The sequence below is a fragment of the Amphiura filiformis genome, chromosome 16 (assembly GCF_039555335.1).
Source record: "Amphiura filiformis chromosome 16, Afil_fr2py, whole genome shotgun sequence".
Classification (NCBI taxonomy): domain Eukaryota; kingdom Metazoa; phylum Echinodermata; class Ophiuroidea; order Amphilepidida; family Amphiuridae; genus Amphiura; species Amphiura filiformis.
In genome coordinates, this window is record NC_092643.1 from 55,273,963 (window position 1) to 55,301,830 (window position 27,868).

At 36.9% G+C, this 27,868-nt stretch overlaps 1 protein-coding gene and 9 non-coding genes across 12 annotated transcripts; all 10 read right to left on the bottom strand.

Moving 5' to 3' along the window:
* Window positions 1-466: 466 nt before the first annotated feature.
* LOC140136230 (uncharacterized) lies at window positions 467-26,114 on the bottom strand. Of its 3 annotated transcripts, XM_072157952.1 has the most exons (25): window positions 26,098-26,114; window positions 21,234-21,286; window positions 20,834-20,886; window positions 20,504-20,576; window positions 19,984-20,066; window positions 19,537-19,598; window positions 19,256-19,293; window positions 18,664-18,728; window positions 18,137-18,185; window positions 17,241-17,300; window positions 16,747-16,791; window positions 16,298-16,344; window positions 15,149-15,192; window positions 14,430-14,476; window positions 13,701-13,745; window positions 13,340-13,389; window positions 12,971-13,013; window positions 12,641-12,690; window positions 12,241-12,283; window positions 11,854-11,896; window positions 11,504-11,556; window positions 11,070-11,113; window positions 9,649-9,727; window positions 7,752-7,812; window positions 467-6,453 (listed from the first exon to the last, which is right to left on the bottom strand). In XM_072157952.1, the coding sequence occupies exon 25, from the start codon at window positions 6,449-6,451 to the stop codon at window positions 5,270-5,272; it is 1,182 nt and encodes a 393-aa protein (XP_072014053.1). In that variant the 5' UTR covers window positions 6,452-6,453; window positions 7,752-7,812; window positions 9,649-9,727; window positions 11,070-11,113; window positions 11,504-11,556; window positions 11,854-11,896; window positions 12,241-12,283; window positions 12,641-12,690; window positions 12,971-13,013; window positions 13,340-13,389; window positions 13,701-13,745; window positions 14,430-14,476; window positions 15,149-15,192; window positions 16,298-16,344; window positions 16,747-16,791; window positions 17,241-17,300; window positions 18,137-18,185; window positions 18,664-18,728; window positions 19,256-19,293; window positions 19,537-19,598; window positions 19,984-20,066; window positions 20,504-20,576; window positions 20,834-20,886; window positions 21,234-21,286; window positions 26,098-26,114; the 3' UTR covers window positions 467-5,269. The 3 variants fall into 3 exon arrangements, with proteins under 3 accessions (XP_072014053.1, XP_072014054.1, XP_072014055.1); XM_072157953.1 differs by lacking the exon at window positions 26,098-26,114 and having other exon boundaries at window positions 21,234-21,303; XM_072157954.1 differs by lacking the exons at window positions 12,641-12,690; window positions 12,971-13,013.
* Window positions 8,995-9,060, bottom strand: LOC140136669 (small nucleolar RNA SNORD31). The gene has a single exon (XR_011856729.1). It is a non-coding gene; the product is annotated as a small nucleolar RNA SNORD31 (small nucleolar RNA).
* LOC140136668 (small nucleolar RNA SNORD31) lies at window positions 10,749-10,814 on the bottom strand. The gene has a single exon (XR_011856728.1). It is a non-coding gene; the product is annotated as a small nucleolar RNA SNORD31 (small nucleolar RNA).
* LOC140136673 (small nucleolar RNA SNORD31) lies at window positions 11,191-11,256 on the bottom strand. Its single transcript, XR_011856734.1, has one exon. It is a non-coding gene; the product is annotated as a small nucleolar RNA SNORD31 (small nucleolar RNA).
* LOC140136677 (small nucleolar RNA SNORD31) lies at window positions 11,989-12,054 on the bottom strand. Its single transcript, XR_011856737.1, has one exon. It is a non-coding gene; the product is annotated as a small nucleolar RNA SNORD31 (small nucleolar RNA).
* On the bottom strand, window positions 12,362-12,424 carry LOC140136670 (small nucleolar RNA SNORD31). The gene has a single exon (XR_011856731.1). It is a non-coding gene; the product is annotated as a small nucleolar RNA SNORD31 (small nucleolar RNA).
* On the bottom strand, window positions 13,090-13,155 carry LOC140136671 (small nucleolar RNA SNORD31). Its single transcript, XR_011856732.1, has one exon. It is a non-coding gene; the product is annotated as a small nucleolar RNA SNORD31 (small nucleolar RNA).
* On the bottom strand, window positions 13,820-13,885 carry LOC140136672 (small nucleolar RNA SNORD31). Its single transcript, XR_011856733.1, has one exon. It is a non-coding gene; the product is annotated as a small nucleolar RNA SNORD31 (small nucleolar RNA).
* Window positions 14,575-14,648, bottom strand: LOC140136667 (small nucleolar RNA SNORD27). Its single transcript, XR_011856727.1, has one exon. It is a non-coding gene; the product is annotated as a small nucleolar RNA SNORD27 (small nucleolar RNA).
* Window positions 15,272-15,334, bottom strand: LOC140136674 (small nucleolar RNA SNORD31). Its single transcript, XR_011856735.1, has one exon. It is a non-coding gene; the product is annotated as a small nucleolar RNA SNORD31 (small nucleolar RNA).
* Window positions 26,115-27,868: the final 1,754 nt, after the last annotated feature.

Below are 27,868 nucleotides of genomic sequence, written 5' to 3' on the forward strand. Positions count from 1 at the left end.
GAATTATATCGTGAATTTCATGAAATGAAAATTATTTGATATCAGAAAGACATTCTTTGTATTCAGAATGCAATTCGATAGGTCTGATGTGCTCTCATGTCCCACAAAAAATGCTGTCGAAACGCTCATTCCAGATCCCTTAATATACGGAGTACAACTATATTGAAAATGTAGAGGTACTTCTATGCTGCTATGGATAAGAACAGTTTTTACCCCCGTTGCCTTGGAGGTAATCATTAACATTTTAAATTCAAACATTTAATGGTAATAACAAGAGGAAGTTAAAAGTCGTAACAAGGTTGTACGTGAAAAGTTTAAATTCTAGCAGGTCTAGCAAAATATCTAGCATGAGACAACCAAAATTTGATGTTGTGCAACAAAAAACACCAAAATGTTGAAGGCTAGATTTTAAAATTTTCGTTTGCTATTTTCAATAAAAATATACAAATCAAAGGGGCAAAAATCCCAAAATGTTGCCATCTGTTTTATTTAGTAAACCAAACCATGGGCCAACAATCAGCAACATCATCAAGTTCCTCTATATTAGCTAAGAATAAGTACCAGACTCATCTTAAGTGTAGATCACTTCTAATCAGGGGTAGCACTAGGTTTTAAATCCAGGGGTTCTCAGAACCCCTGAACCCCCTGAAAGTGTTAAAAATATGCGCTCAAATCCTAAAATGAGGGGTTCTCTAGTCAAGTATTGAATGCCCGTTTCAATATATCAGTATCAGATTTTGTGATTTTGGTTATGTGTAAATAGTTTATGGCCTGGCAAAAACGCGATCTCCCTTTCACGCCGCGATTCTCGCTATTAAGGCAATGTCATGTAAGGGACCGATCGTTATTTACGGCAGGGGGTAATGGGCGCTTTGGAAAAAATATCGACAAAAAATTTCGCGTTCCCCCTCCTGGTTCAACGAAAAATTTTGTGTTCCCCCCTCAGGCTCAAGACCCAAAAAAAAATTCGGATTCCCCCCTCAAAACGCCCATTACCCCCCTGTCGTAAATAACGATCACTCCCTAACCAACTATCTGGCTTTTAAAGAAAGTTCCCACGCAGTGTACTTGCTATAAAAGTGTTGCTTTATGCCATAAAAGTTCGCCGAATTCCATAAAATGCAGTTCAACTTTGGCAAAGTGCAGAATTCAACAGCATTGCAAGTCACATGTGACGAGTGAAAAAGCCATGATTTACTCAATAAAAAATGACATTTCATTGCTAATGAGTTCAAGTTTAGGCCAAATATCATGATATTTATTGAATTACTGGAGTATTTTGACTATAAAACATAATTCAAGGGCAAATTTTTGTCACCTTTTCCTTCTACGGCCTCGTATTTCACCGCTGGCATATCTCTACACACCACCCTTGAAGCATTCCTTACCGATCCCTAGAATTGAAATTACCAACTCACGTACGTGTCGTCATTCAGTACTGCAATAAAACTCATCAGTGATTCTATACAATATCACAATCTGTGTTAAATTACGCTGGAGGTGTGTATTTTATTTTTATTTTTAAATTATGTTACAATGTTACGGCGACTTCACATCAACATTTATGTTATTGCATTTTATGTTACATAATTTCTGGACAGGTCGTAAATATTGGAGATCGAAGCTTTTATTTTTCTTTCACATGTTTTCATTTTTCTGCGCGCATGAAAACCCCCGAACTGGTATGCAAAATGAATAGAAAACTTAAAAAAATGCGCGTGGCGCGCAAGAACGCAACTTAGCGCGACCCCTGCTTCTAATCATTCCGAAGTCACATGGTTTAGGAATACAGAGTACATTCCTAAACCATGCGACTTGAAATGAGTCTGGTATTTATTCACAGCTATTAATTTTATGTAAAAAGAGACATGTGTAGCAGCCGACAAGTGCTTCTTTTTGATGTGGATGTCAGATTATACATTACGACTTACAGCACAAAATGGAACAATTCACACATGGTGCACTGTGCATGTGACTGGGTATAATTGTCACCTGGTGCAAGTTGGGACATGTACAAACATTCAAAATATACCAAAAACAACAAACCAGTTTCATAAGATCATACATTATGATTTAAAGCACAAAACTGAAAATTTCACACGTGGTGCATGCTGTGCAAAGTATTATGGTCACCTAGTCTTGTCACCATCGTGTTGTTAAGTTCAATAAAGATGACACTTAGTGCCACTCAAAAAACCTTTAACTGATACAAAATAGTACACAATTTCAAGCCTCAGAATATACCAACTTTGAAAAACATAAGACTTGGGGAGGAAAAAACAAATTCAGGCAAAACCCTGGAAAGTGGCATCTCACAATGGCAGTGAAGGCTTTGACGTTTGAAATTTGCAGAGGAGCTTTTAATTGCTCTCCTTGAGTGCTACAGGAGAGTACTAGGAGAGCATTTTAATGTACTGTATATGTGGTTATTATTGTTACACCAATGTAGGCGAGCAATAAAAAGCTCTCCTCGGCTTTATTTCAGGAGTGATGCGGGAGAGTGATGCGGGAGCAATCACTCTAGCTCTCCTCAAACAAAACCTGGCCAGTGCATTATACAATTGAGGCAAATCTGTTATTTTATCTCATTCATTCAATATCCCCACCAGCAACTTCAGAGCAGTGAAGTAAGTGACAGGGTTGTTGCTGCATCAACTCACAAGGCCCATTATACCTGAACATCCCTCTCGCTCAAGTGCAACTGGTGGGCATATGGAATAAAAAGTGCCCTAAAAATATCAGCACAGGTGGCATATTAAAGCAATCCATGCTTGACCACTACCCCAAGTAGCAAAAAAAACACCTTGCATGTACCTTCAATACCCATATTATAATTATACAAAACAATACAAATATTAAATACAATAACATGTGTATCATGTAGACCTGAAACTAACCTTAGTGAAAAATGCTAAAAAAGCTGAAAACAGCGTAAAATGGCTCAATTTGGGCTGGGAAAAAATGCGTAAATGTGCCCATCCACCACAAACTGGTCGTAAAGTCGGTATTTTCCATTTTGAGATACAATCAAAAACAGTAATTGGATTTCTATGTTGAATATGCTAGGAATTTGACCTTTGATGAACTATAACTTCACTTCCAGATGTTCGATGAAGCTGGTTGAGGTGTCATTTTGAAGCTGAAAGTTAATTCTTTCAAAAAGAGCCAACTTTACTACCACTTCGTGATGGATGGTCACAAATTTGATCAACATAAAAAGCTGAAATCCGCTAAAAAAGAGCAAAGTCTCAGGTCTGATCATGGCATTTCATATTACAAAAGTACCTCCTCGAGTCCTGGTTGGTCTCTTCTCATTATTTCTACCCACTTTCTATTCTTACACCCCAACATTGTAAATCTTTCCTTGAAAAACGGTAGACAGCAGGCAGGACCATAGTAAAATAGTAACATGAGTAGTTTATTTCACCTTGAAGGCATGGATAGTCTTGCAAATATGTGACGTGTCATGTCAAAAGGAGACACTTTTGGGCAGGATTGTAAATGGAGAAATAGCCAAAAGTCTGCCTGGAGGTGATTTTTTTGCAGTTTGGGTTTGTTGCGAATTTGTGACGTTATTAATGTTTAAAATATTGTCTGATAGTTTCAGCCCGGACTATAACTGGTATCTTGCTTGTATTTTTTGAAACTTTTTTCAAGGTAATTCCTACTCTCAACATTGTCAATAATATTTTTAAAGGCCAATATCTCAATTTCCAATTTTATAATACCATAACTTACGAACTCAATATCTCTGCTTAGGAATGTCCGATTTTATTGGGGAAGGCGGCGTTGTGGAGCGAGATATCTCTATATTTAAGATATGCAAAAACCTCAACATTGATAACCTGCCCAAAAGTGTCTCCTTTTGACATGACACGTCACATATGGGCTAACTTTCCCATAGGCATCCAATATGTCATGAATTAGTAGGACTACAAATACTGGTCAGTTTATAATAGTTAAAAAACTCTCATTTCCACATGATGAGCGAAAAGTCGCAAGTTGGTAGTTTTAGACGTCCTGGCTACTGCTGTGTTTGGTGTTCTGTATTTCACATCCACCTGTTCAACAAGTTCAAGCCAATAACATGTCTGTATGTCATTTGTGAATGGGAGCCATTCACGAAGGACATACTACCGCCATGTACCGGTGCACTGTGAAAAAACTCTGCAGCCAGGAAACCCAGGATATCTTGAAACTAACAACTTGCGACTTAACACTCATGTGGTGGTAGCAGTTCACATCTGTCCTTCCATTGTGTGGCTATTGCGCTATTCCATTTGAAATCCATATACACCCCCTATGGAAGACATGACCTTAATCTCTCACACAGGGATGTAGATTTCAAATGGAGTTGCACTTTCACTTCAGCAACATTGAAATTCACTCCATCTTAGGAGATGAAGGTCATGTTTTCCATAAGGAATAGATGGATTGCAACTGGAATAGCCCATATGCAAGCTTCTCAATTCAGTTTACCCAAGATTATGCATAGCGAAGTTATCTCAATACATTTTGTTTTGGCAAACTTTAAATAACATCAACATCAGTTGAAAAGAATGTCAAAATAGCGTAGGCACATGGTGCATAATAATAGCAAGTAAATACACTATAGTATGTCTTCTCTGAAGTTGAAAGTAATGTCATGTTGGATTTTCCAGCAACAGATTTGAATTGGTGCTTTTCATGGTTGTGTTGCCAGCGTATGGATATATCACCCTTGCGTGTGTGCGTACGCACCAAGGGATTAGGTCAGTGTGCACGATTCAAAGCGGCCACTGTAAAATCCAACATGAGGTTACTCTCAACTTGAGATGAGATAGACTCTAGTTTCCTTTGTGACTGACACACAAACATGAGTCAGTGGTCTCCAATTGTAACCATTCAATTTTTTACAGGATTTCACTGGAATAAGAATTTGGAATGCACAGGTGAAACTACCAAGAACCAGATACTGCTGAAATTTTCTTGCTGACATTTAACAATCCCACTTAACCACTTACAAAATCCATCTCAAACTTTACAACCCTGTGCTGATTATTCCCAAGTCCCAATGGATCATGCAGGGGTGCAATTTCAGTGAACTTTATGTGAATCAAAATCGATTCTCACAAACTCATCTTGTGAGAATCAAGTTAACTTACTGCGCATGTATGCACATGCATGAATGGAGGAGAATCAATTTTGATTCTAGCAAATTAAGTTACAGAGAATCGTTATGAAAATCAATTGATTCTTGCTGAATTTGCAGCCCTGATTATGTAGCCTGCTACTTCGGATTTTTCCCCTCCAACTTTTTGTCCAAATCTGTCAAATTTGCCATATCTTTTTGGTATTTTCTGTCTGTACTTAAATACGTTTTTAAATTGCTCACTGCCTCTTTAGCAGCTAACCATTTCAATTTAGCATCCACAGCATGCAAGCGATTATGATCTTCAATTGAAGTATTAGGATTCTGTTCAAAATATGTCAGTAATGTTTTCATTGCACTCTGGGCACTTGATACCGTCACTGCTGGCTCAGCTGCAACGTTACTGTGAATCAGCACTGGGAATACCTCTGTAGCCGATGTCTGTAGAACGCCGTTGTGGGTTTGCGGGTCTTCAATGGTATTCAGTCGCTCATTCCCGAGTATGTTCTCAATGACAACTTCCTGTTCGACGGAATTTGCACTGATAGTTGCTGTCCTTTTGCGAGCAGAACTTCTAGTTCTAATTTGACCTTCCCTTTTTACAGTAATTGAGGTAGTACTTGACCTGCTTGGGCTAGCCACACTCACAGGCGTGTCCTCACATGGTGCTTCTAACCCATCATCATCATCAATGTCCGACGTATCATCAGCATCTTGTAATATGTTCTCTATAGCGGCATCATATATAATGGATCTTGTATTGGGCTTGTGCATTGGACCCTGTGGCGGGGAATATTGAATGGGCCATCGTCCCTTCCTTGTGCACTGTACCTTATAGATTGCCTCTCTTTCCTCTGGCATCTTTCCAGGGCGATATCTTTTCTCACCTTCTTGGCTTTCTTCCTGCACTACCACAAGGTTGAATCTCCTCTTGTAACTGGTAATCCACCCTCGTAACTTGTTCCACTCTTCAGCTATGTTCTGGTCCTCTTGCACGAGTTCAGCTGCCTTGTCCAGAATTTGTTCATCTGTCGCAGCGACATCTCGTTTGCATATCCAGTCAAAGAGGTCTCTCTCCATTTTGGCAAATTTGGTGCTCGGTGTTCTCCGCACATTGTCTGGGAAATCAATAGAATTCCAATGTTCTGCCCGACTCACAATGGTTCCAACTGTTGAAAGACCAATTGCTAGGCCAAAGCACTGTGAGAAATGTTCTTTAAGCTGTCTAATGGTTTTGGTAGGGTTTTTCTGGTAGTAACGGCATATTTCTTGCTTCTGTGCAACAGTCAATTCAACTCGGGGACGCTTTGGTTTCTCCATCTCTGTTTATGAAAAATAACATCAATTTAAGTAAGTCCAGCTTCATTTCTTCCTTCATTTACTGTTTTTCCTTATAAACACCACAAATCACATAATATCAAATTATTTATAATAATAATCTGTAATAATTGATCCTTCATTTTGTGTTGGAAAACACACAAAAAGATAACAAACTTGATGTTTCGAAACCTACTTGTCTGGATTCTTAGTCACAAGTGATGACTTGATCCAGCAGTAATGGTGGCATTTCTAGAAGATGTGGTGTTTTAAGAATTGTTATGGATCAAATGCCCTAGAACAATTCTAGAAACACTACATTAGAAACACCACCAGTGCTGCTGGATCAAGTCATCATCACTCATGAATAAGAAACCAGATAAGCAGGTTTTGAAACGCCGCGTCTCCATAAAAGCCAGTACTTTGTACATGGATGTGTTTTATATAACTTCCAACTACCAACTGAACATCGGAACTATCCAAATGAACCTCTTCCAGAAGATAAACACTTCTATTTTTGTTAGTTAAGAGTTGTAAGTCGTCATTCAAGTAAAAGACAAATCTTAACTCCATATTGCATTGCAACATGCTGAGCCACAAAGAAACTTATTCCTTACATTCCCCCATTCGTTAAATTTTTCTTGTCGGTATCAAACACCCCCCCCAGCTTTCCTTCCACCATGTTGGGAATTATACTACTTGAACACATTCAGATAATCTATTCATCACTGTATTCTTTCAGTACAGGTCTGTGATAATTATCATCATTACATGTCAACTCGAGTAGTTTTCCACCTCACCACTAACAATATCTTTTTTATCCCAACTATCTTACGAACAAGCAAGGACAATTCTATGGAAAAAATCTCGCACATAATATTTTAACATAACTGCCAACTTTGAGAAGTCAGAAACCTGGCCCAAGCCCAGTCAAGAGCAATATTCTAAAAATTCTTATCTTATGAGCATTTTCAAGACCCACATGATGTACAGGTTGTATCAAAATGATTGGTACCAATCAGTTTTCATGTTTACTGACAAGCCTGTTGCCTCCAAATGCAACATTGGCTCATACCGAATTTAGAGTTTACATCCTTTCACAACATCCTTTCACAACATTTATCTACAAATTAGGTGAATCCGATGTTGCACTTTGATGTGATGTGGCAGTCTTGTAGGTACCGGTCATTTTGATACAACCTGTATTACAAACACCTTGTGATGCCCAGTTCCAAATGTGCTTTTGTTGTTCTTCCTGGGTGTATTTTGTTGTTGTTGTTGTTTGCAACTGCATCTTGCTTACCTGGATTTCAGATTGGTATTCCAGTCTGGTAACGTATCAAGAGATCAAGCTCTGTACTATTCTGTGTACATATAAACAGAAATAACATCAGTTATGATTAACCAATTACCTACTTTATTATTACTCTTACAATAAGGGAAAGCACTCTCAGACAATATAGGGTATTATATACCTCATATATAGATTCCTCTCATCGGATTGGTTAAAAGTGGAGTCATTAAAATAGCTGTGCCCCATTTTTCTATCAAGATGACGTCATACAACAACTGTGCCCCGGGCACAGTTGATTCTATGCCCGAAAATAATTGGATATTCGCAACCCGAATACACAGATCGCTCAGATACATTGCGCACCCACTATACGGCCGGCGTTGATTACGAGTGTTGAGACTATAGCGGTCACAGTTCGCAATGAATTTGACCTCTCCTTGCTTGACGTCGATCTTTCATCGGCCGCCGTAGTGAGTGCAGTGATTGTTTACAAAATGTTACATGTCAAGGATTTATACCTGCCAAATGTCACTTTTTAGACAAATTACTACGACCTGGAGACTCGGCAGTGTGTGATGTTAGCACAGAAACGGTAGGGTTGTTTTAGATTATGACATCGGTAGATATCGGTCCAAATTCTGCACCCTTGCTCTTGCATGCACTGTCATGCTGTGTGCATTTAAGCCTAAAGGCCTATGCAGTTAAAAGCTTGTAGGCCTTGTCAGTCAGGAAATCTTTTAACCAATCAAATGAGAAGAATCTATATTATTCGGTATATAAAACAAATATTGACTGCTTAATATTCGGGCACAGTTTAAAATTATAGGCCCTCGGTGATGTCAAAACCATGAATATGCCCTCAGCTTCGCTTCGGGCATAGTCATGGTTTTGACATCACCGAGGGCCTATAATTTTAACTGTGCCCCTCATAGCAGTCAATATTTGTATACTAATGTTGTTTGTTATGACCCACTATCTTGCAAGAGAAACCACTGCATGTTTAAATGGCAGATCAGTTAATTTTCATAAAAAAATGTGTACATCCATATCAAAACGATGCACTTGTCAGCTGCTACATGTGTCTCTTTTTACATAATAGCTAGGATTACCAGACTCATCGTAAGTGGAGGTCACTTCAAATCATCCCCAAGTCGGAACAATTATCATCTTTGTTTGATAATATGGTCACCTAAATTTTCAGATATGCTTTAGTAAAACAGGAAAAGCAAGCACAAATTTTCATGTCAGACATACATCCTCAGAAATACCAATCAGTCATGGTAATCAGACTGGGGCGGTGAAAATCATCACAGGATAATGTATGCTTTGCAATCAAAAAATGTCGGCCATAAACCCAAAATCATTATGCTTTTCAAGAAACACTAAGTTCAGAAGAACCTATGATTGAATTTCTGTGGGCTACATTGTTGTACATACATGTAATAGGACAATTACTCAACAAAACTATGAGAAGCAGAATCATGTTGCAAATAAAGTTTGCCTAATTTTGCTTCTTCATACTTGTTAGTGCTTAATTTAGTACCATCATGCACAGGGACTGCCTTTTGAGAGGAGAGCAATCACTCCTCTACATCTCTTCTTAAGTTGCATAATTGCAATAGCTACTCTAAATGACTCGTTAAATTCTTTATGCTTTAATGGCCACAGGTGAAAAAAGCTTTTCTTAAGCTCATCTTGAGACCAGAAGAGCATTCTACAGCTCGTTTCTAATGTTCAAAAGGCAGTCCCTGCATGCATAGAAAACAAGATGTTGGCTTGTAGTAGCACCATTACAAACATCTATAATTACATAGTGATATGCAGGATGCAAAATCTTGTGCTCCCATCATTCTTCCGAGGTGAAATGTTTGCTTTCACACAAGTGCAAAGTCAATATCTTGCTTACCTGCTTTACAGATTGGCATTCAGGTCTGGAAGGCAGCTCATCCAAGTTCTGGTCTGAAGCATTAAGCTAGGTGTCATTTCTGTGTAAATGTAAAGCGTAATGATAAGAATTAGGATCACTTTTGCAGACCTGTACTATTCAATATTCATAACCTCCGCGTATCACGCCATATGTGTGTCCCAATCAAATTGGTCATTACATTTACGCACACTGCGGTGTACCGGCGCGGAGGTTATTGATATCCATCAATGACCTCCGCGTATGCTTACGCGGTACAATGACTTCCGCGTGTGCGCATCTGTTGCGCAGGAACACTTCACGCGCACATGCAACTACCATATTTGCACATGGCGTGATTGCGCAGTGCTGTAATTGGCAAGTCCATTTTAGCCTGTTCGACTTTTTGGAAGGGCAAAATATAAGTTTTGATAAAAATTGTTTATTTCAACAAATTTCAGAGAATAAAATCTTGATGTTGCGTGATGAGTTAAAAATGACGGTTATGAATTCGGTTAATAACTTTGCATCAGTTATATGTCAGGCATTGTGAAAAATCTAAACATTTTGCTTTGGACCTCGGAATATCCCTCGGTTCCAAAGGCAAAATGTTTAGATTTTTCACAATGCCCTCCAAATAACTAATGCGCAGTTATTAACCTATAATCAGAATGCAAAAACATAGCAAGTGCCTTCATACTTCAACTGGTTTAGCATGTGAGCAAAGGGAAAGCAAAAATTCTCGGGCCGAGGGTATACGTTTTTGATCAGCCTCATATCTTGACAAGAAATCACTACATCGTAAAATGAGAACATTCAAGTTGCGAAGTACTCAAGTAAGTTCTGAAAAAGATTCATTTGAGGACACCGATATTTGGGTGGTAAAAATGATGTTTTAGATTCCTTTTAAGCCAATTGATGGAAATTGTACATTTCTATTGGTGCACAACGAGTATCAAGTAATCAACATGATATACCATTTTTTTGGCACCATCATTTTTGTGATATGCGATACCTAACCTTATGCTGATGACAAGTTTTAAGATATTCAAAAGATGGGATAAGCGCAATTTTAAAGCTAAACAATGTGTCAGATACGTGTGCAATCCTCAGAAATACCAATCAGTCATGGAAATCAGACTGGGGCGGTGAAAATCATCACAGGATAACTTGTGCTTTCCACTTTAATCAAAATAGTTTTGTCAAGAATCGCACTCAGTCACTCTTCAACTAAAAAAAACTTTTGGATTTGGAGAGAATCCATATCCGATGTCAGATTTGCTCCAATAAATTTGGTGTTTGTGGGCTACGGGTAATCAAATTCAATAAAAAATCAAATTATGTTGAGCAGAATCAAGGACTATCTGATCTGAATAACTTGCACAATTCTAATTACATGATATTAGAGTGGGATTTAGACTTACCTTTTGACTCAATTTCCACAGCTCAAACAGTCACTTTCCAAATACTGAAAAATAAAGATGATCAGAATGCAGTTATTTTCTCAAATAATTTTACTGTAAGGGCTATTTTACATATCTTGTATTCTTATCAGATATACCAATCAGTCATAGTCATCAGACTGGGGCGGTGATAATCATCATTGCAAGAACACATTAATTATAGAATAAGACAAACTTGTAAAAAAAAGCCCCACTTTGTTGGCAACTGGCATATTAGAAGGGATATCAACAGTATCCCATAATACTCTGGAATACTGTGAACCTATGGGCCATTTGGTTTCCTCCAGGCAGTGTTAAATTGTGTGTGTCGACGCAAAGAAAGTCTGGTATGTTTTTCAAGTGTGATCAAAGGTGGCGCATATGATTCTAAATCATCAGAGCATCAATCATCTTACCTTAAAAAAGTTCTGCCATGCTGCCTGATTTGTAGTGCCTGCTCTCTTGGACTCTGGATAAATGATAATTACAGGGAGAACAAGATTTTATTAATCATAGAAGCACTCATTAAGCTTGGTTAAGTATTGTTTACTTAATGGTTCAGAATAAACAATTTATCCTCAGTAGGTTTCAGACATATGCTTGTCTTTTGTTTAATTCATCATCATCATTATTTTCCTTAATTCTTTGTTATACAAGCTCCTTGACCATACAAACTCAATACAAATTATGTTGAGGACATTCAAGGACTGTCCAATTAACTCGCACAAATCTACTTTGATCAGAATCGAGCGTTATTTGCTCTTACCTTCGACTCAATTTTTACAGCTCAAATTGTCATCTTCCAAATGCTGAAAATAAAAATGGATCAGAATGCGGTTATTTATTAAATACTTTATTTATTTATTAAAAACAACGAGGGCAATTGTGTACACTCATTGTATTCTCATCAGATATACCAATCAGTCATAGTCATCAGACTGGGGCGGTGATAATCATCATTGCAAGAACACATCGATTACGTTAGCAGATATAGTCTTTTTAATTCATCATCATCATCATTATTTTCCCAATTATTTGTTATACAAGTTCCTTGACAATACAACTCAATAGAAGTTATGTTGAGGACAAAGGACTGTCCATTTAACTCGTACAAGTCTTAATTTGATCAGAATAGAGTGGGATTTAGACTCACCTTTGATGCAATTTTCACAGCTCAAATTATCATTTTTCAAATGCTGAAAATAAAGATGATCAGAATAATGGTTATTTCTAAGTAATTTTACAGTGGTGGCAATTTTTACATATCTTGTATTCTCATCAGATATACCAATCAGTCATAGTAATCAGACTGGGGCGGTGATAATCATCATTGTAAGAACACATCAATTATGGAACAGTGTCGGGGTTTGCCATGCCTAAATCTGTATTGTCTTTTTCCAGCAGAAACCGGCCGACCGCTATGTACTATTATACGACACTGTGAACTTCTCCTTTGAGGCATTGCTTTAGTTTTTGAACTCTGGTTTTAAACTCATACCAATTACCACCAGACTACAGGTAGTTCTAATTCATCAGGCCATCCATCACCTTACCTTAACAAAATCCTGTCACGCTGCCTGATCTGCAGTGTCTGCTTTCAACTCTGGAAAAACAAGGGGAGGGAATCAAGATTTTACTAATCATAGCGAAACACTTGTTTCAGTCAGAAATGAAGTTTGGTAAAGATTTGTTTACCAAATGATTCAGAATAAACAATTTATCTTCAATAGGTTTCAGACATATGCTTGTCTTTTGTTTAATTCATCATCATCATTATTTTCTTAATTCTTGTTACTCAATACAAATTACAATGACAATCAAGGACTGTCCGATTAACTCGCAAAAAACTGATTTGATCAGAATTGAGTGGGATTTAGACTTACCTTTGATGCAATTTTCACAGCTCAACTTGTCAATTTCCAAATGCTGAAAATAAAGATGATCAACATGCGGTTATCTTTTAAATACTTAACAGTGAGGGCAGTTTTTCACATTTCTTGTATTCTCATCAGAAATACCAATCAGTCATAGTCATCAGACTGGGGCGGTGATAATCATCATTGCAAGAACACATCGATTATGGAAGTAATAAGAGATAAACTGGTACAAAACCCACGCTTTATTGGCAACATTTTAACCCCCACCCTTTATACCCATATTCGGAATTCCCAACCCCCACACTGTAGAAAGCGTGCCGGACAAACAGCGAGACTACATGTAGTTCTAATTTATCAGGCCATCAGTCACCTTACCTTAACAAAGTTCTGTCACGTTGCCTGATCTGCAGTGTCTGCTTTCAACTCTGGAAAAACAATGGAAGGGAATCAAGATGTTAGTAATCATAGAAAAACACTTGTTTCAGTCAGAAATGAAGTTTGATAAAGATTTGACCACTAAATGATTCAGAATAAACAATTTATCTTCAATAGGTTTCAGACATATGCTTGTCTTTTGTTTAATTCATCATCATCATTATTTTCCCAATTCTTTGTTATAAAAAATACAAGTTCTTTGATACTAACTCAATACAAATTATGTTGAGGACAATCAAGGACTGTCCGATTAACTTGCAAAAAACTGATTTGATCAGAATAGAGTGGGATTTAGACTTACCTTTGACTCTCAACTCTCACAGCTCAATTTGACAATTTCCAAATGCTGAAAAAAAAAGATCAACATGCGGTAATTATTAAATACTTTAACAGAGGGGCTAATTTTTTACATTTCTTGTATTCTCATCAGAAATACCAATCAGTCATAGTCATCAGACTGGGGCGGTGATAATCATCATTGCAAGAACACATCGATTATGGAAATAATAAGAGATTCTGGTACAAACATCACTCTTTATTGGCAACTAGCATGCAATACCCTGGCATCCAAGCAATTCCAAAAAAGACAAGAACATTCTATAAAACTGTTAATACTATTATGCTGCAAGCATTGGGTCCATTTCCATAGCACCCAATGCAATGTTCACTGCATGGTTTACTGTTCAAGCACGTTGAGTGTAAGTGGGCCGTTTCCATGTTGTTTTCCACATCCATATTTTACCATTCTTTTATGAAGCAATTAATGTTTAAAATAGATGAACTCTCAAAACTTACGCGAAGAGTGCACAGTCGAGGTTTCAAGATAGTCATGAATAACATAACGTTGATATGCCAAAATCAGTATGGTCTCTTTTTTCCTGCAGAAAGCGGCCGACAGCTATGTATTACAGGACACTGTGAACTTCTCTTTTGATGCGTTTAGTTTTGTTGTGGGTTTCAAATGCATACCAAATACATTGTACCAACAGATTACAGGTAGTTCCAAATCAACAGAGGTCAGTCAACTTACCTTAAAGTTCTGTCATGCTGCCTGATCTGCAGTGTCTGCCCTCAATTCTGTAAAAACAAGGGGAGGAAATCAGATTTTACTAATCATAATGAAACACTTATTACAGAATTCAGAAATAAAGTTTGGTAAAGATTTGTTTACCAAATGATTCAGAATAAACAATTTATCTTCAATAAGTTTCAGACATATGCTTGTCTTTTGTTTAATTCATCATCATCATCTTCATCATCATCATCATTATCATCATCATCATTTTCCCAATTCTTTGTTAAAGCTCCTTGACAAATACAAACTCAATACAAATGAAGTTGAGGACAATCAAGGACTGTCTTATTAAAGGAGGATTTCGTGATCCTAGCATCCTCTTATGACATTTTTCAGTAGATATCCACAAAAAAAGCTTATTTCCAAAATTTCAGTTGATTCCGATTTTGCGTTTGCGAGTTATGCATGATTATGTGTATTACAGCTCCATAGGCCACCGTTGTAATTTCGTTCTGGTGCACCAGTACGAAATTCAACTTTGGCGATATTTTTGCTAAACGGATTAATCTGCAAGAAATATTTGGTACATAAACATTATGTAACCAGAGGTATCCAGTGGTGTAAAAATCTCAACTTTTTTTGGGAAAAGTGGGGGATGAGGCTGTGGATCATGAAATGCTCCTTTAACTGGCGAAAATCTAAGTTGATAAGAATAGAGTGGGATTTAGACTTACCTTTTGACTCAATTTTCACAGCTCAAATTGTTATCTACCAAATGCTGAAAATAATGAATATCATAATGTGGTCATTTATTTTATACTTTAACAGTGGGGGCGATTTTTTACATATCTTGTATTCTCATCAGATATACCAATCAGTCATAGTCATCAGACTGGGGCGGTGATAATCATCATTGTAAGAACACATCAATTATGGAAGTATTAAGAGATAAACTGGTACAAAAACCAATATTGGCAACTGGCATGCAATCTTTGGTATCAAGTTATTTCCAGATCCCATAATAGTGTTAAGTGCATCAACATGGCAGCAACTTACTAGCAAGGTTTAATTTGGTTGACTTGAATCTGTCTATAAAGCAAGATGACAATGTATGATTAGAATTCATTGCACAATGCAAGCAATGAAACAAATCAAATCAAAGTCTTGCAAATGGTATCTCGCCAGAATCATTTGATTCTCACAGAGTACATGGTGGCTAATTTACCAGAATTAACTTTTGATTTGATTCCATTTGATTCACACAAACATCCTGCTATACTGTGTCTTGTCTCACGCCTACGAAAATTAGGATATTTTTTTTTTTTTTTTTTTATGTCGGGCATATCTAGGCATTAACAGCTGAAATCTAGGAGATAACGCTGATGATACTTCGGCCAGGTACAAGTGACTTGGTGAACGAAGGGGGTCGCCGTAGATAGCTGGTCGGGGTATTTTTACAGGACAGGCAAGTGTAGCCGACAATCGGGCGTTACCCTGATCGGAACCGCCTGTAAACGAGGTCTTTTATCATGGATATCTGCCCCGCCCACCAGATGAACCACGGGGAGAGCGGAGATTTATTTTTTTAGGTTAGCGCATGCCATTCGAAATTGCCACTGCGAAATCCAACATGGCACTACTCTCAACTTGAGACAAGCGAGACAGACTATATGCAATTCTTTTCAACTAGAATATTGCCTGTACAAGAATCTCTGGGAGAATCAAAAGTAAATTCCCATTGGAATTTTAACATTGAAATGCATTGGCAAACTTGGCCCTGACAGCTCCAGCAGCATTTAAAACAGCTGTGATTTCTTGTTTGAATAAAATATTTGGTTGTATCTGTAATTGAATATTTGGTTCATTAACAGTTGACTACGCACCTTATGTGTGGATTCTTTGTTGCTAACAGATCCAATGAAGCAGCCAGCTGTGAACAAAGTATAAAATGACTTATTAAAACCCAGAAGTATGAAATAACACTTGTGACCATATCAATACCACTTGTAAAGGTTGATGGCACCTCAGATCTAAAACCATTTCTCGTCAATAAATATTCTGACATATGCTTGTCATTTAGTTTTAGTTCATCATAGGATGTTGGAGCATTTCAAAAAGGCACTCCCAGGGGGCCATTCCCTCCACCCCACCCCCCTAAAAACCACAGAATATTCACTATTTAGGATGAAAATGGCCATAATTCGGGCAAAAATTGGTAATTTTTGGGAAAGGTTTGCCAATTTTTGCTCCCCCATCCGAATTTACTTTTTGTGGAAATACATATATAACTGGAACATAACGGCCATTAAGGTTTGAATAAGAGCTAACTTACATTTGACTGTTGATTCTTGGTTACCACACTTCATGAAGCAACCAGCTGTGAACAAAATATAAAATTCATATAAGATTTTTTTTTCAATGAAACTAGATATCCTAAATATGGTCATTTCATTCTGTTGAAAAGATTGATGATGCCCCTCAGAACAAAAACCATTTCTCTTCATCAATAATCCGACATATGCTTGTCATTTAGTTTTAGTTCATCACAGGTGGCATTGTGCAATTTTTTAATAATTATGCTTCAATAATCGAAAGTCCTCGCGAAATTAAATACCTCGCAAAATTAAGTTGTTTTACAGTATGTCACACCATGTGGCTGCCAACAACAACGGCGCCAGTTGACTACCACTAACAGCTCCACATGTTACACCTGGGTGGAGTGGGGACAAGGGAGATACAGTGACTTGCCTCATACATAAGTACTCCACATAACATTTACAGAGCAAAAGTTCAAGAGTCCATAAAACAAAAGATTCCCAGACTCACCTTCAAAAACTTATCAGACATCTATTGTGTAACTGCGAGATAACACAGGACATAGCCAACCTGAAATCAACAAAAGCAATGTTTGTTAAAACTAAGATCACAATAGCTATAACTAAAACATCCAATACCACTTCCACTTATTTCTTTTTTGCCCAAAAAGATGCAGTGCATGTACTCGTGCTAGGATTCAGCTACGTCATAAGTTGTGAGATTTGGCACTGTAATTTCTTTTCTTGTCATGCACATTTCATGTAGGTTTATTCAGCAATCTTCTACAAGAGACAGTTACAATAGAATTGAATCTGTAGGCCTACTATTAAACCACTTCAAGGGTATAAGCAAGCAACAGGCATAACATACTTATACTCTCACCCATTACCTGAAAACAAGTTGTCATTTTAAATCTTCCTTAAAAACACATTTGTTTACTCTAGCATTTTGTGACAATTGATTTATCTCATGTTTTACTTTGTTCATTTATATCACATGCATAAATTGTTTATAGGTTGTATTGTGTAGGTATTGTTTGTTATTTGTTTATTCATGTTTAAGCGCTAAGGGACTTCGGTGTAAAGCGCTATATAAGAGTCGTATTATTATTATTATTATTATTATTAGTTTAAAGTGACAAATTTAGGTCTGCACGACTTGAGTGTTACTCAGATAGCATGATATAGGGAACACAATGATTCTTCAGCGTTCAGAGAACTCTAAGCGAGCTGAGTGGATCATCATTGTAACATCTCAAGTTACTATCGTCGTTGGGTAAGGAAAACCTCCTATGTGTCATTGGCCCCTAAACATGTTTAAAGCAAAACCTCCTATGTAACCTGTTGGCAGTTTGTTTTAAACATGTTTAGGGGCCAACGACACTATACAATTACTTTCATAATTACCTTGGATCCTGTCAGCAATGCCTTACGACATGATCAAAACAGTCTGATCCTGTGTAATAAATTAAATATTAAAAACTGTTAATAAACGCTAAATTTAAAAATTCATAGCCTCTTAGGCCTGGATACGTTTGATCAACAAAAAAAACAGTTATTGCTCAGATAAAAGATAATAGGGAACAAAGATTCTTCATCGTTCTTTTGGAACTCTAAGCGAGCTAGGTGTAACATCATTGCAATATACTGTTTGTTGAACATTTACTTCCACCCATTTTATAATAGCAAATTCTTTTCCTTCTTTTCCGTATTTTTTCTCTTCCACCTGGTAGAGTAACATAAATTCTAGCAACTTGTACAGAATATCATACTGCAAATAAATTAAAGGCTGGTGTTTTTCTTGAATCTTGAATACTTCTTCGATTGAATCAATGTAAATCCATTAATAAGAACCCATCATAATGTAAGTACATGATCTTTAGATTTAGAATAATTGTAATTAACAATAGAAGTGTAACAAGTCAAACACATACCTCAACTTGTCCATCCATCCATCAGAAACTTTCCATTTTTTTGATTCTTCAGAAAACAGATGTACCTGTTATAGAATTCATAATATAATTGGCAAAAGTTTGTATACTTCCATATCATTTTGACAAGAATTGCTTGATACAATTTTGTCAATTTCTTCCTGGCGGCAACTGTTACTCAGATTAATAGGGAACTTTCTATCTTCAATGTCTGTGACTCCAAGCTAAGAGAATCATCATTGTAACAAAGCCAGAACAGCTAATTGTCGTTGGGCAGGAAAAGAAATGTACTTATGGGCCTTGAACATGTTTAAAATAAAACTGCCAAGAGGTTGCATAAGAGGTTTTGCCTTAAACATGTTCAGGGGCCAATGATACAAAGAGGTTTTCATGCCCAAGGACAAATGATAAATGATTTGATCCTGATAATGCAATTGTAACTCAATCCAGCGTTTAACAAAATTTAAGTCTTACCACACTGTTTTTGCTCAATTATACATATTTTTATTTCTAATGTTGTGCAAGGTTGATGTTCAAGGAATTACACAATCAGAGAGTAGAAAATCATGGGAGTAGAAAATGTGAAACAACTTACCACAGTTGCTAACTTTCCTCATTCATGCTGTTCCAAGCCTGCGAGTGAAGGGAGAAAATCACACTGTGTTATTATACACTTTGCAATTTGCATTACTTTTTGGTTTTGTAAGATTATAAGTATGAATTTTCTGGTGTTGCTCAGACAAATCTAATAGGGAACAAATGATTCTTCAGTGTTCTACGAACTCTAAGCGAGCTGAGAGTGTCATCATAGCAACATGCTTTTTTTAAGTTTCTTGTTAATTTTTTTTCAGAAGCTTGCAAGTCATACACACTTACCTTAACTTGTCCATCGAAACTTCACAACTTCCAGTTTCTCTAAACTTCATAAACAGCTACACCTGAAAGAAAATACATCAATTGTCAATACCCTGCTTATGTAATTTACAAACATGGTGCAAATTTATTTATTTTTTCCTGGCACAGGCAATTGTTACTCAGATTAATAGGGAACTTTCTATCTTCAATGTCTGTGACTCCAAGCTAAGAGAATCATCATTGTAACAAAGCCAATATAGAGCTGCTCTAGAGCAGTCACCTAACAGACTACAAACAAGTACACAAGTGATAAGATCTTGAACAGAACTCAATCCAGTGTTAACAAAATTTACTTAGTTTACATACTGTTTTTTGCTCAATACACATTACTTTACTTTAAGTGTAAATTTGCTATGCAAGGAATTGCAACATCAGGCTGGATGAGAGTACAATTGTGAAAAGACTTACCATGACTTGTATCAGCTAAAGGATATCAACTTCCTTCATCCCTGTTCCCTGCCTGTTTCTCTAAACTTCATAGACAGCTACATCTGTAAGATAATGCATCAAATTGTGTCAATACATTACTTCTGTAATATATAAACATGGTGCAACATCACACGTCAGAAATCATTTATTTTAACCAGAATTGCTTTATAAGACCGTTTTACTTATTTTTTCCTGCAGCAGCCATTTGTTACTCAGATTAATAGGGAACTTTCTATCTTCAATGTCTGTGACTCCAAGCAAAGAGAATCATCATAGTAACAAAGCCAGAACAGCTAATACAGATCAGCCAGCTAACAGACTTCAAGTAGAAGAGTGTGAAGATCTTCTAAATGTATTGAACTCAGTCCAGTGTTGACAAATTTACATCTTTAATCATACTTTTTTTGTTGCTAAAACACTTTGATAAATAAATTTGCTCTGCAAGGAATTGCAACACTAGACTGTATGGGATTGGGAGTACAATAGTGAAACAACTTACCATAACTTGTATCAGCTGAAGGATGCTTACTTTCTTCATCCTAAATGTCTTCTGCTTGAGTGCTATTCCTAGCCTGTGAGAAAAGGCGCAAAAATCAGTTTATGTGTTAAACTTTGCATCTAATATTTTTTCTAAACTTCATGTTTTTAAAAGAGTGAATTTTCTGGTGTTGCTCAGACAAATCTAATAGGGAACAAATGATTCTTCAGTGTTCTAGGAACTCTAAGCGAGCTGAGAGTGTCATCATAGCAACTTGTTTTTTGGGCTGAAAATAAGACACACATTTTATATTTCATAACACGACATAACTGGTAATTTAATACTACTTACCAATACTGCTTTCAGGTCAGCCTAGAAATCATTTCAAATCTTCACCACTTCACCTGGAGGTAAAACAAAAATAAGGATGACTATATAAATATGCTGTGCATACACACATGATCTTTATTCCCTCGTCAAACGAGTACAAAAGTGCCTCAATCTTACAATGTAATTTTAACAACAAAACAATCAGAAACATGAATCATCAATGTTCTTTCAGTACAGGTCTGTAATGTTTCATATTCATCATTTTGTCTTGTGCAATGACTGAAAACTCACAAATCATAAGGCCTGAAATCAAGGATGTGCAATGATTTGAGTTGAACCTGCAGAACCTGCATTATTCCACCGCACCTTGAAAGTGGACATTTTGGAAATTCGAATTGCATCAAAACTTCAGTTACCGTACCTGGCTTGCTTGCTTCATCTATCATTTACATGATCCAGTCAACCTGGTCCTACCTGGAACAAAACAAAAGAAAATGCCAAACTATTAATCAAGGGAAGGCCACTTAAAATTGCTGTATTTGTTCCATTAACCGCATAACTATATTATAAGAGTAAGTACCAAGCTTTACAGGTCAACCCCAATATGAGAAAACGCATGTCCAACAATCAGCATCTTGCCAATGAGCTCAGCTAGATAATTAGTTTGTAATCAGATGTCATACGAACGAGACAAGTTGACTCATCATTGCTCAGTCATATGCTAGGTGGGCAGTGCTGGTTTCCACCTGTAGGCCTAAACATCACATACACACATTTTGAAAAACTACCATAAAAAAGTGCACATGGCTGCGCATTGCATGATTGGCAATGAAAAACAACATTCAACAAAATGGAGATTTACACACCAATTATGCTGCGGCAAATAATGCGACATTTTAAGCCAGATTCGCTTCACTTAAAATCATTTATTTGCAAAAACCAATATCAAAAATAATAAAAATATATTTTGTACTGAATTATGAATATTGTTGCATGACTCACAATTCAGTTACAATGAAGTTAATACTGCAGTTTTCCCTGAATATGGGCTGAATATCACAAAATTTTGCATGCACACAGCAGGTAAAATTTTACATGCACAGAACTATTGTTAATTTGTTACATGCATCTGTGCATGTAAAACCCCTCTAAATCGAACCCTGGTCAGTTTGCTCGAATGCTCGAAAAGTCTAGCCACAAATTTGCTCACCGACATGACCGATAAGCTTCCCAATTTAGGCTACAAACAAAATTGCATTCAAAATCTAGTCGGATTTACTGAAGTATGATACTGTATTGAAGTTCACGGAAACGCAGCTTATCATGACGGGCGATCGCATCAAAAATGTTGCCAAAATTGCACTTCAACAAATTTTTGGAATTGTTCAAAATAAGCAATCTTTGCTTCAATCTCAATAAAGTCAAAAGATAGTTGACTCATCAAAATAACTCATGAACTACGGTACTGCAAATTTCAACAGAATATAAAATAACACCTGTTGCAAAAAACATGAAAATGTGACAACCCTGACCCTGTACTCTAGCCTCGAATGCGTAACTCTTGTGCAAATTCAAGTTCTCGATCGAGTATCATCCACGTCATCATGATCGCTAGATCCAATGACATTGGCAATGCCAATGTTGGTAGATAGATCCATCAATGGTCAAATACACCATTTACTCATCACGTTTATGCCCGTAACGCAATGTTCAGCGTTTAACTCAAACTGGCGCTCGTCTTGTCTTGACTTCTTATCAATGAATACTGCCTAACACCCCTTTTCATTAGGAGTCACTCAAGCAGGTTAAGCCGCATGCAAGTAATGAGCGGCGTATATTGCTATTTTTTGCTATTCTTCTTTGAATTGATGTTGAAAAGTTTATCAACTGCTGCTTTGAACTTTTCTCTTCTATGATGGTGATTTCTTTGGGTACTGGTAGTTTATTGATAATTCACATCAATTAGTGACAGTGTTCTTGGTAGGAATGATTGTTTATATCATTTTTTGTTCGCTGATATTGGTGTGAAGTTTTGTGAATCTTCGGTGAAGTCAAAATCATGAAATATGGTAGCCCGAGGTACTCACACCTCCGACACTACGATTTCCACTGGCCTTCTCCGTACGAAGGTCTGAGACTCCTGAGCCTCTGTAGGTATCCCAGGCAAACCTTAGTTAACACATTTGTGTACATCCATATCAAAACGATGCACTTGTCGGCTGCTACATGTGTCTCATTTCACAAAATAGCTAGGAGTAAATACCAGACTCATATCAAGTGTAGGTCACTTCAAATCATCCCCAAGTCAAATTATATTAGGAATGATCTATGTATTCCTAAACCATGTGACTTGGGATGATTTGAAGTGACCTCCACTTTGGAGAGGAGGCTGATATTATTCCTAGTTATTATGTGAAATGAGACACATGTAGCAGCCGACAAGTGCATCGTTTTGATATGGATGTACACATTTGCTGGTCAGCAAAATTCGCCTAGACCGGGGCCCAAACACAATGCATATTTACATAGAAATTTGAATTTTTTTCGAGAACAGGTCGGTGAAGGAAACCTACATTAAATATGTTTTCTATACTTCACTTGACCCAAATATGATTTTTTATGGGGATAATCAAGTCGCACATGGAATTTTAGAGGGATTTTGATAGCAGTTCCATTAAAAAAACCTGCTATCGCCATGAGACCAAGATCTAGAAACACCCCTAAATGCTGTTTTGGGGAATTTTGCTAGCAGAATCTTTTTGATGAAAGTCAATCTTCGACAAGATGTAACTTTGTTACAGAAAGTGCTATGACAAAAATGTTTTCAGTTTTGGCTTTCTTTACTCAAGGGCTTTAATTTGATATGTAAAATGATGCAGTTTGATGGCAAATTTGAATTCACCTAGCATACCTACTATCTGGTCCAGGGTTAGTTCCAGTAACTGTAGGTAGTTCAGTGTGCTCACTGAATTCGTTGACAAGGTCATCCACTGATTGCACAGTGAGCATGGCACAGTAAACATGGAAACCAGTGTTGCCATATAGTGAGTGCATAGTTCTATAAATGCTCTGTTATTGGTACTATAGTCTGGTTTTGTGCTGAAAGCAATTGATTTTCCAAGTAGAGTATGTCAAGATGAATAACTGTATCAACCTGCGTCAAAATCGGCGTAGTGGTTGGAAAGTTAGTTTCTTGAAAATTTAGGACTGAATTTTTATAATGATGGTTGCAAGCAATATTTATGCATGTTAGTATCAATATACATGCCTATAAAGTTGTTCTAAATCCACAGTTTCAAAGAAATTCCCCTGCAGCAAGGCTCCAATAATCAAAGAAAACCCTTTACTTCAAGGAAATTTGGGCTTCATATGAGGAAAACCAACGTACAGTGTTGCCAGTTTTCATGCTCACTGAACACTATTATTAATGCAATTTTAGACCTTTTAATGAATTTAATCACATTTTCTAAATGTTTTTGATACTTTGATGATTTCTTTGTGTGTCAGTCACTTTAAAGCAACATTTCATTTATTAATTGATCAAAATCACAATTCCCACTGCAAAAATTAATTAAAATTGTTAATTAAATTACTAATTATGCAAATTAGCGACTATTTCCTCAAAATAATTGATCAAAATTTGGTACAACTTATTTTCTTATGAAAACAAATGTGGGATAGCTTAAAGAAGATAATTGTAAAATTATTATAGAAAAACAATTTCTTAATGAAATTATGATGGTGCCATGCCAAAACAAAGACTATAATAAGAAATAGGTTCCTAAAACGTTCAAATTTTTTGCCAAGTTATCCCGACAAAACAAGCCATAGCTCGAAAACCGGTTGGCCTTTTTGAAAAATTCAAAAAGCATTTTCATGCTGAATTTATGTTCTATCCAATAATGTCCATTATGCAACATTTCATCACTGTTTTAAATATTGCCTGAACTGCCTAGTAACTGTAACTCGTCGTACCTAGAGTTACAGCGCACTCTATTCTTATCTATTCCACAAATAAGAAACATCACAATATGTGGCCTCCTTTTGGGTTCTAAGGATGTAGCTGAGGAACTCTCTCAAGGACAGTTTGGGCATGCCCTGATGATTTTAATCCCATTGTACCAGGGTTTGGGCGTGCCTGGATGATTTTAATCCAACTGTACTAGTCTATACTCACAAAGTTGAGGTGATTGATCTACATTGATCTCATCTTTTGGGTGAATTCAAAATTTCCTGAGTTGGCAAACCCTGCAATCTTCATGGGAGTAATTTACTTAGTGCAAAAGTGGTCAAAATATTGCTCTGAAAAATGTCTTGATTTTCATGATATGGATTTATCATATTGAGCAGCATTCTACTTGTGTGATGTTTCTACACTGTGTAGAGAGGGTCTACAGCATCTCTGAGGTAAAACTGACAAATACAAGGTATATTTCTTGATGCTTGAAGTTTGGATTTCTTAAACGTACAGTGTATGTACCGCTGCAAGACTTCAGGTCCGTAGATGTCATTATGTTTATGATAAAGACTGAGGTCTTGCTGGCAGGACTAGTCCAGGGTACACATAAAATACCACTTTTTCTCATAAATACCACTTCCTACCATTCCTCACGTGAAGATGAGACTTAAACAAAACATATTTGGTGCATTTGAGGATGTAAAAGACCAGACTTGTGAGTGTGACTATTTATTATCGTCGCCATGTTTTGAATTCTTCCTATAATAGATGCCGTCAGTGTGACGACATCTACCGCGACGTGAGTTCACGGAGCCCCGTTTCTACGTACGTACAGCATTCATGGCCCTATGGTGAGGAAGGAACAACTTGGGCCATGATGTTTCGGGCTAGAAATATGCATAGTATGGCATGCAGAATTAAAAAAACAGAAATGGAACAAACTGAAGGAACTAAGGAAGCATTACTTCTTTCCTCAGATAAGTGTACTTTAACAACAATGATTCCAATTTGCAGATGTTCAATCATTTTAAAGGGCTACATAACATGCATATAATAAAGTCATATGAAATAAATTCCAAAGCAAAATTCTGCACGTGCACTGCGTGCGTGGACTGTGCAATGCCAATGGCAATGCGTGTGAGCTAACCATGTGCGTTTTTAAAAAGTAAAAAAAAATGTATTGAAAATACAAGCAATTCACATGAAATTTTGACATCTATTTCCTTAAGCTCTTATCTAACATGTAAATTTATTTGCATGTGAAAAACACTCCAAAAAACTTCACAATTTCGTAACAATTTTGGCAACTCTTTCTTGCCACACTCACCTGATCGCGAATCGTGAAGCCAGAAGATGGAGTTGCCAGATTGTTTCAGGATAAATCCCCTTAAAATCCCATAACAAAATCGCGATGAAAAAAGACTCCAAATCTGATGAACAAGGGCTCTCAACATTGCAATCTTGAAGAATATTTAGGCTACTAATGAACAATAAAATGGAAATAATTCCATCATTCAGATTTTAGTCTTTAATTCTACAGTTACATGTCACTCTCATTTCTGGCAGTAAACCTGTACCAGTGTTTCTATTTTAAAAAAAATGGATTGGTAAATGAAATATTTTAATAGGCCTACTGCCGAAAAATGAAAACATGATGATATTTTCTCGTTTTATTGAAAGCCTTAAGGGTAGACGAGGTATTGTTGGTCGAAGTAACCTAAAAATCGATTTTCATTATCTAGATCAATATATCATTGAAAATTAACACCTTGATGTTTTGCAAAAGTTCATTCTACAAATCGTATACTTGCTTAATTTATTGTTTGTTAATTAGTTATGTAGGCCTATGTTTTACAAAAGTGTTGTTGTTTCAGCCCTCTTTACAACGTAACTCAAGAACCGCAGCACCTATAAAAGTATATGTGATGTTTTAATTCTTCTACACGCTCGCTACGAATTGAGCAATGCAGTTTTTGCCAAAGCTCACTAGGCCTACCATTCGTAAGATGCTGTGAACTACCAAATCGCAACAGTTTAAAATAATTAATAACCTTAATGTACGATTTCCTTCAAATTTTGAATTTGTTATTATACATACTCAAAATGCCGAAATAATGCTATAGTAATAATTATCGGGAAGGGTTTCTGACCATTTTGAGCTGAAATAACGAGGTAAAGCTATAGGAGGACATATTAAATGTCATAGGGCCTAATTCTTGAATTATGACATTTTGTCGAACCTTGCTCTGTTGACCTAGAAACACAACACATTTGGTTGATTAGATTTAGGTGCAAGTTGGGACATGTGTAAACATTACAAATATGCCAAAAAACAGGTTTAAAAAAATTAACCAATCTTTTCATAATAATAAGATGATCGTTAAGGCTTGAAAGCTTATGGCATAAAACGGCTTCTTTCAAGAACCGTTTCACTGATGGGCTTCTTTCAAGAACCGTTTCACTGATGGGCTTCTTTCAAGAACCGTTTCACTGATGGGCTTCTTTCAAGAACCGTTTCACTGATGGGCTTCTTTTAAGAACCGTTTCACTGATGGGCTTCTTTCAAGAACCGTTTCACTGATGGGCTTCTTTCAAGAACCGTTTCACTGATGGGCTTCTTTTAAGAACCGTTTCACTGATGGGCTTCTTTCAAGAACCGTTTCACTGATGGGCTTCTTTCAAGAACCGTTTCACTGATGGGCTTCTTTTAAGAACCGTTTCACTGATGGGCTTCTTTCAAGAACCGTTTCACTGATGGGCTTCTTTTAAGAACCGTTTCACTGATGGGCTTCTTTCAAGAACCGTTTCACTGATGGGCTTCTTTTAAGAACCGTTTCACTGATGGGCTTCTTTTAAGAACCGTTTCACTGATGGGCTTCTTTTTAAGAACCGTTTCACTGATGGGCTTCTTTCAAGAACCGTTTCACTGATGGGCTTCTTTCAAGAACCGTTTCACTGATGGGCTTCTTTCAAGAACCGTTTCACTGATGGGCTTCTTTTAAGAACCGTTTCACTGATGGGCTTCTTTCAAGAACCGTTTCACTGATGGGCTTCTTTTAAGAACCGTTTCACTGATGGGCTTCTTTTAAGAACCGTTT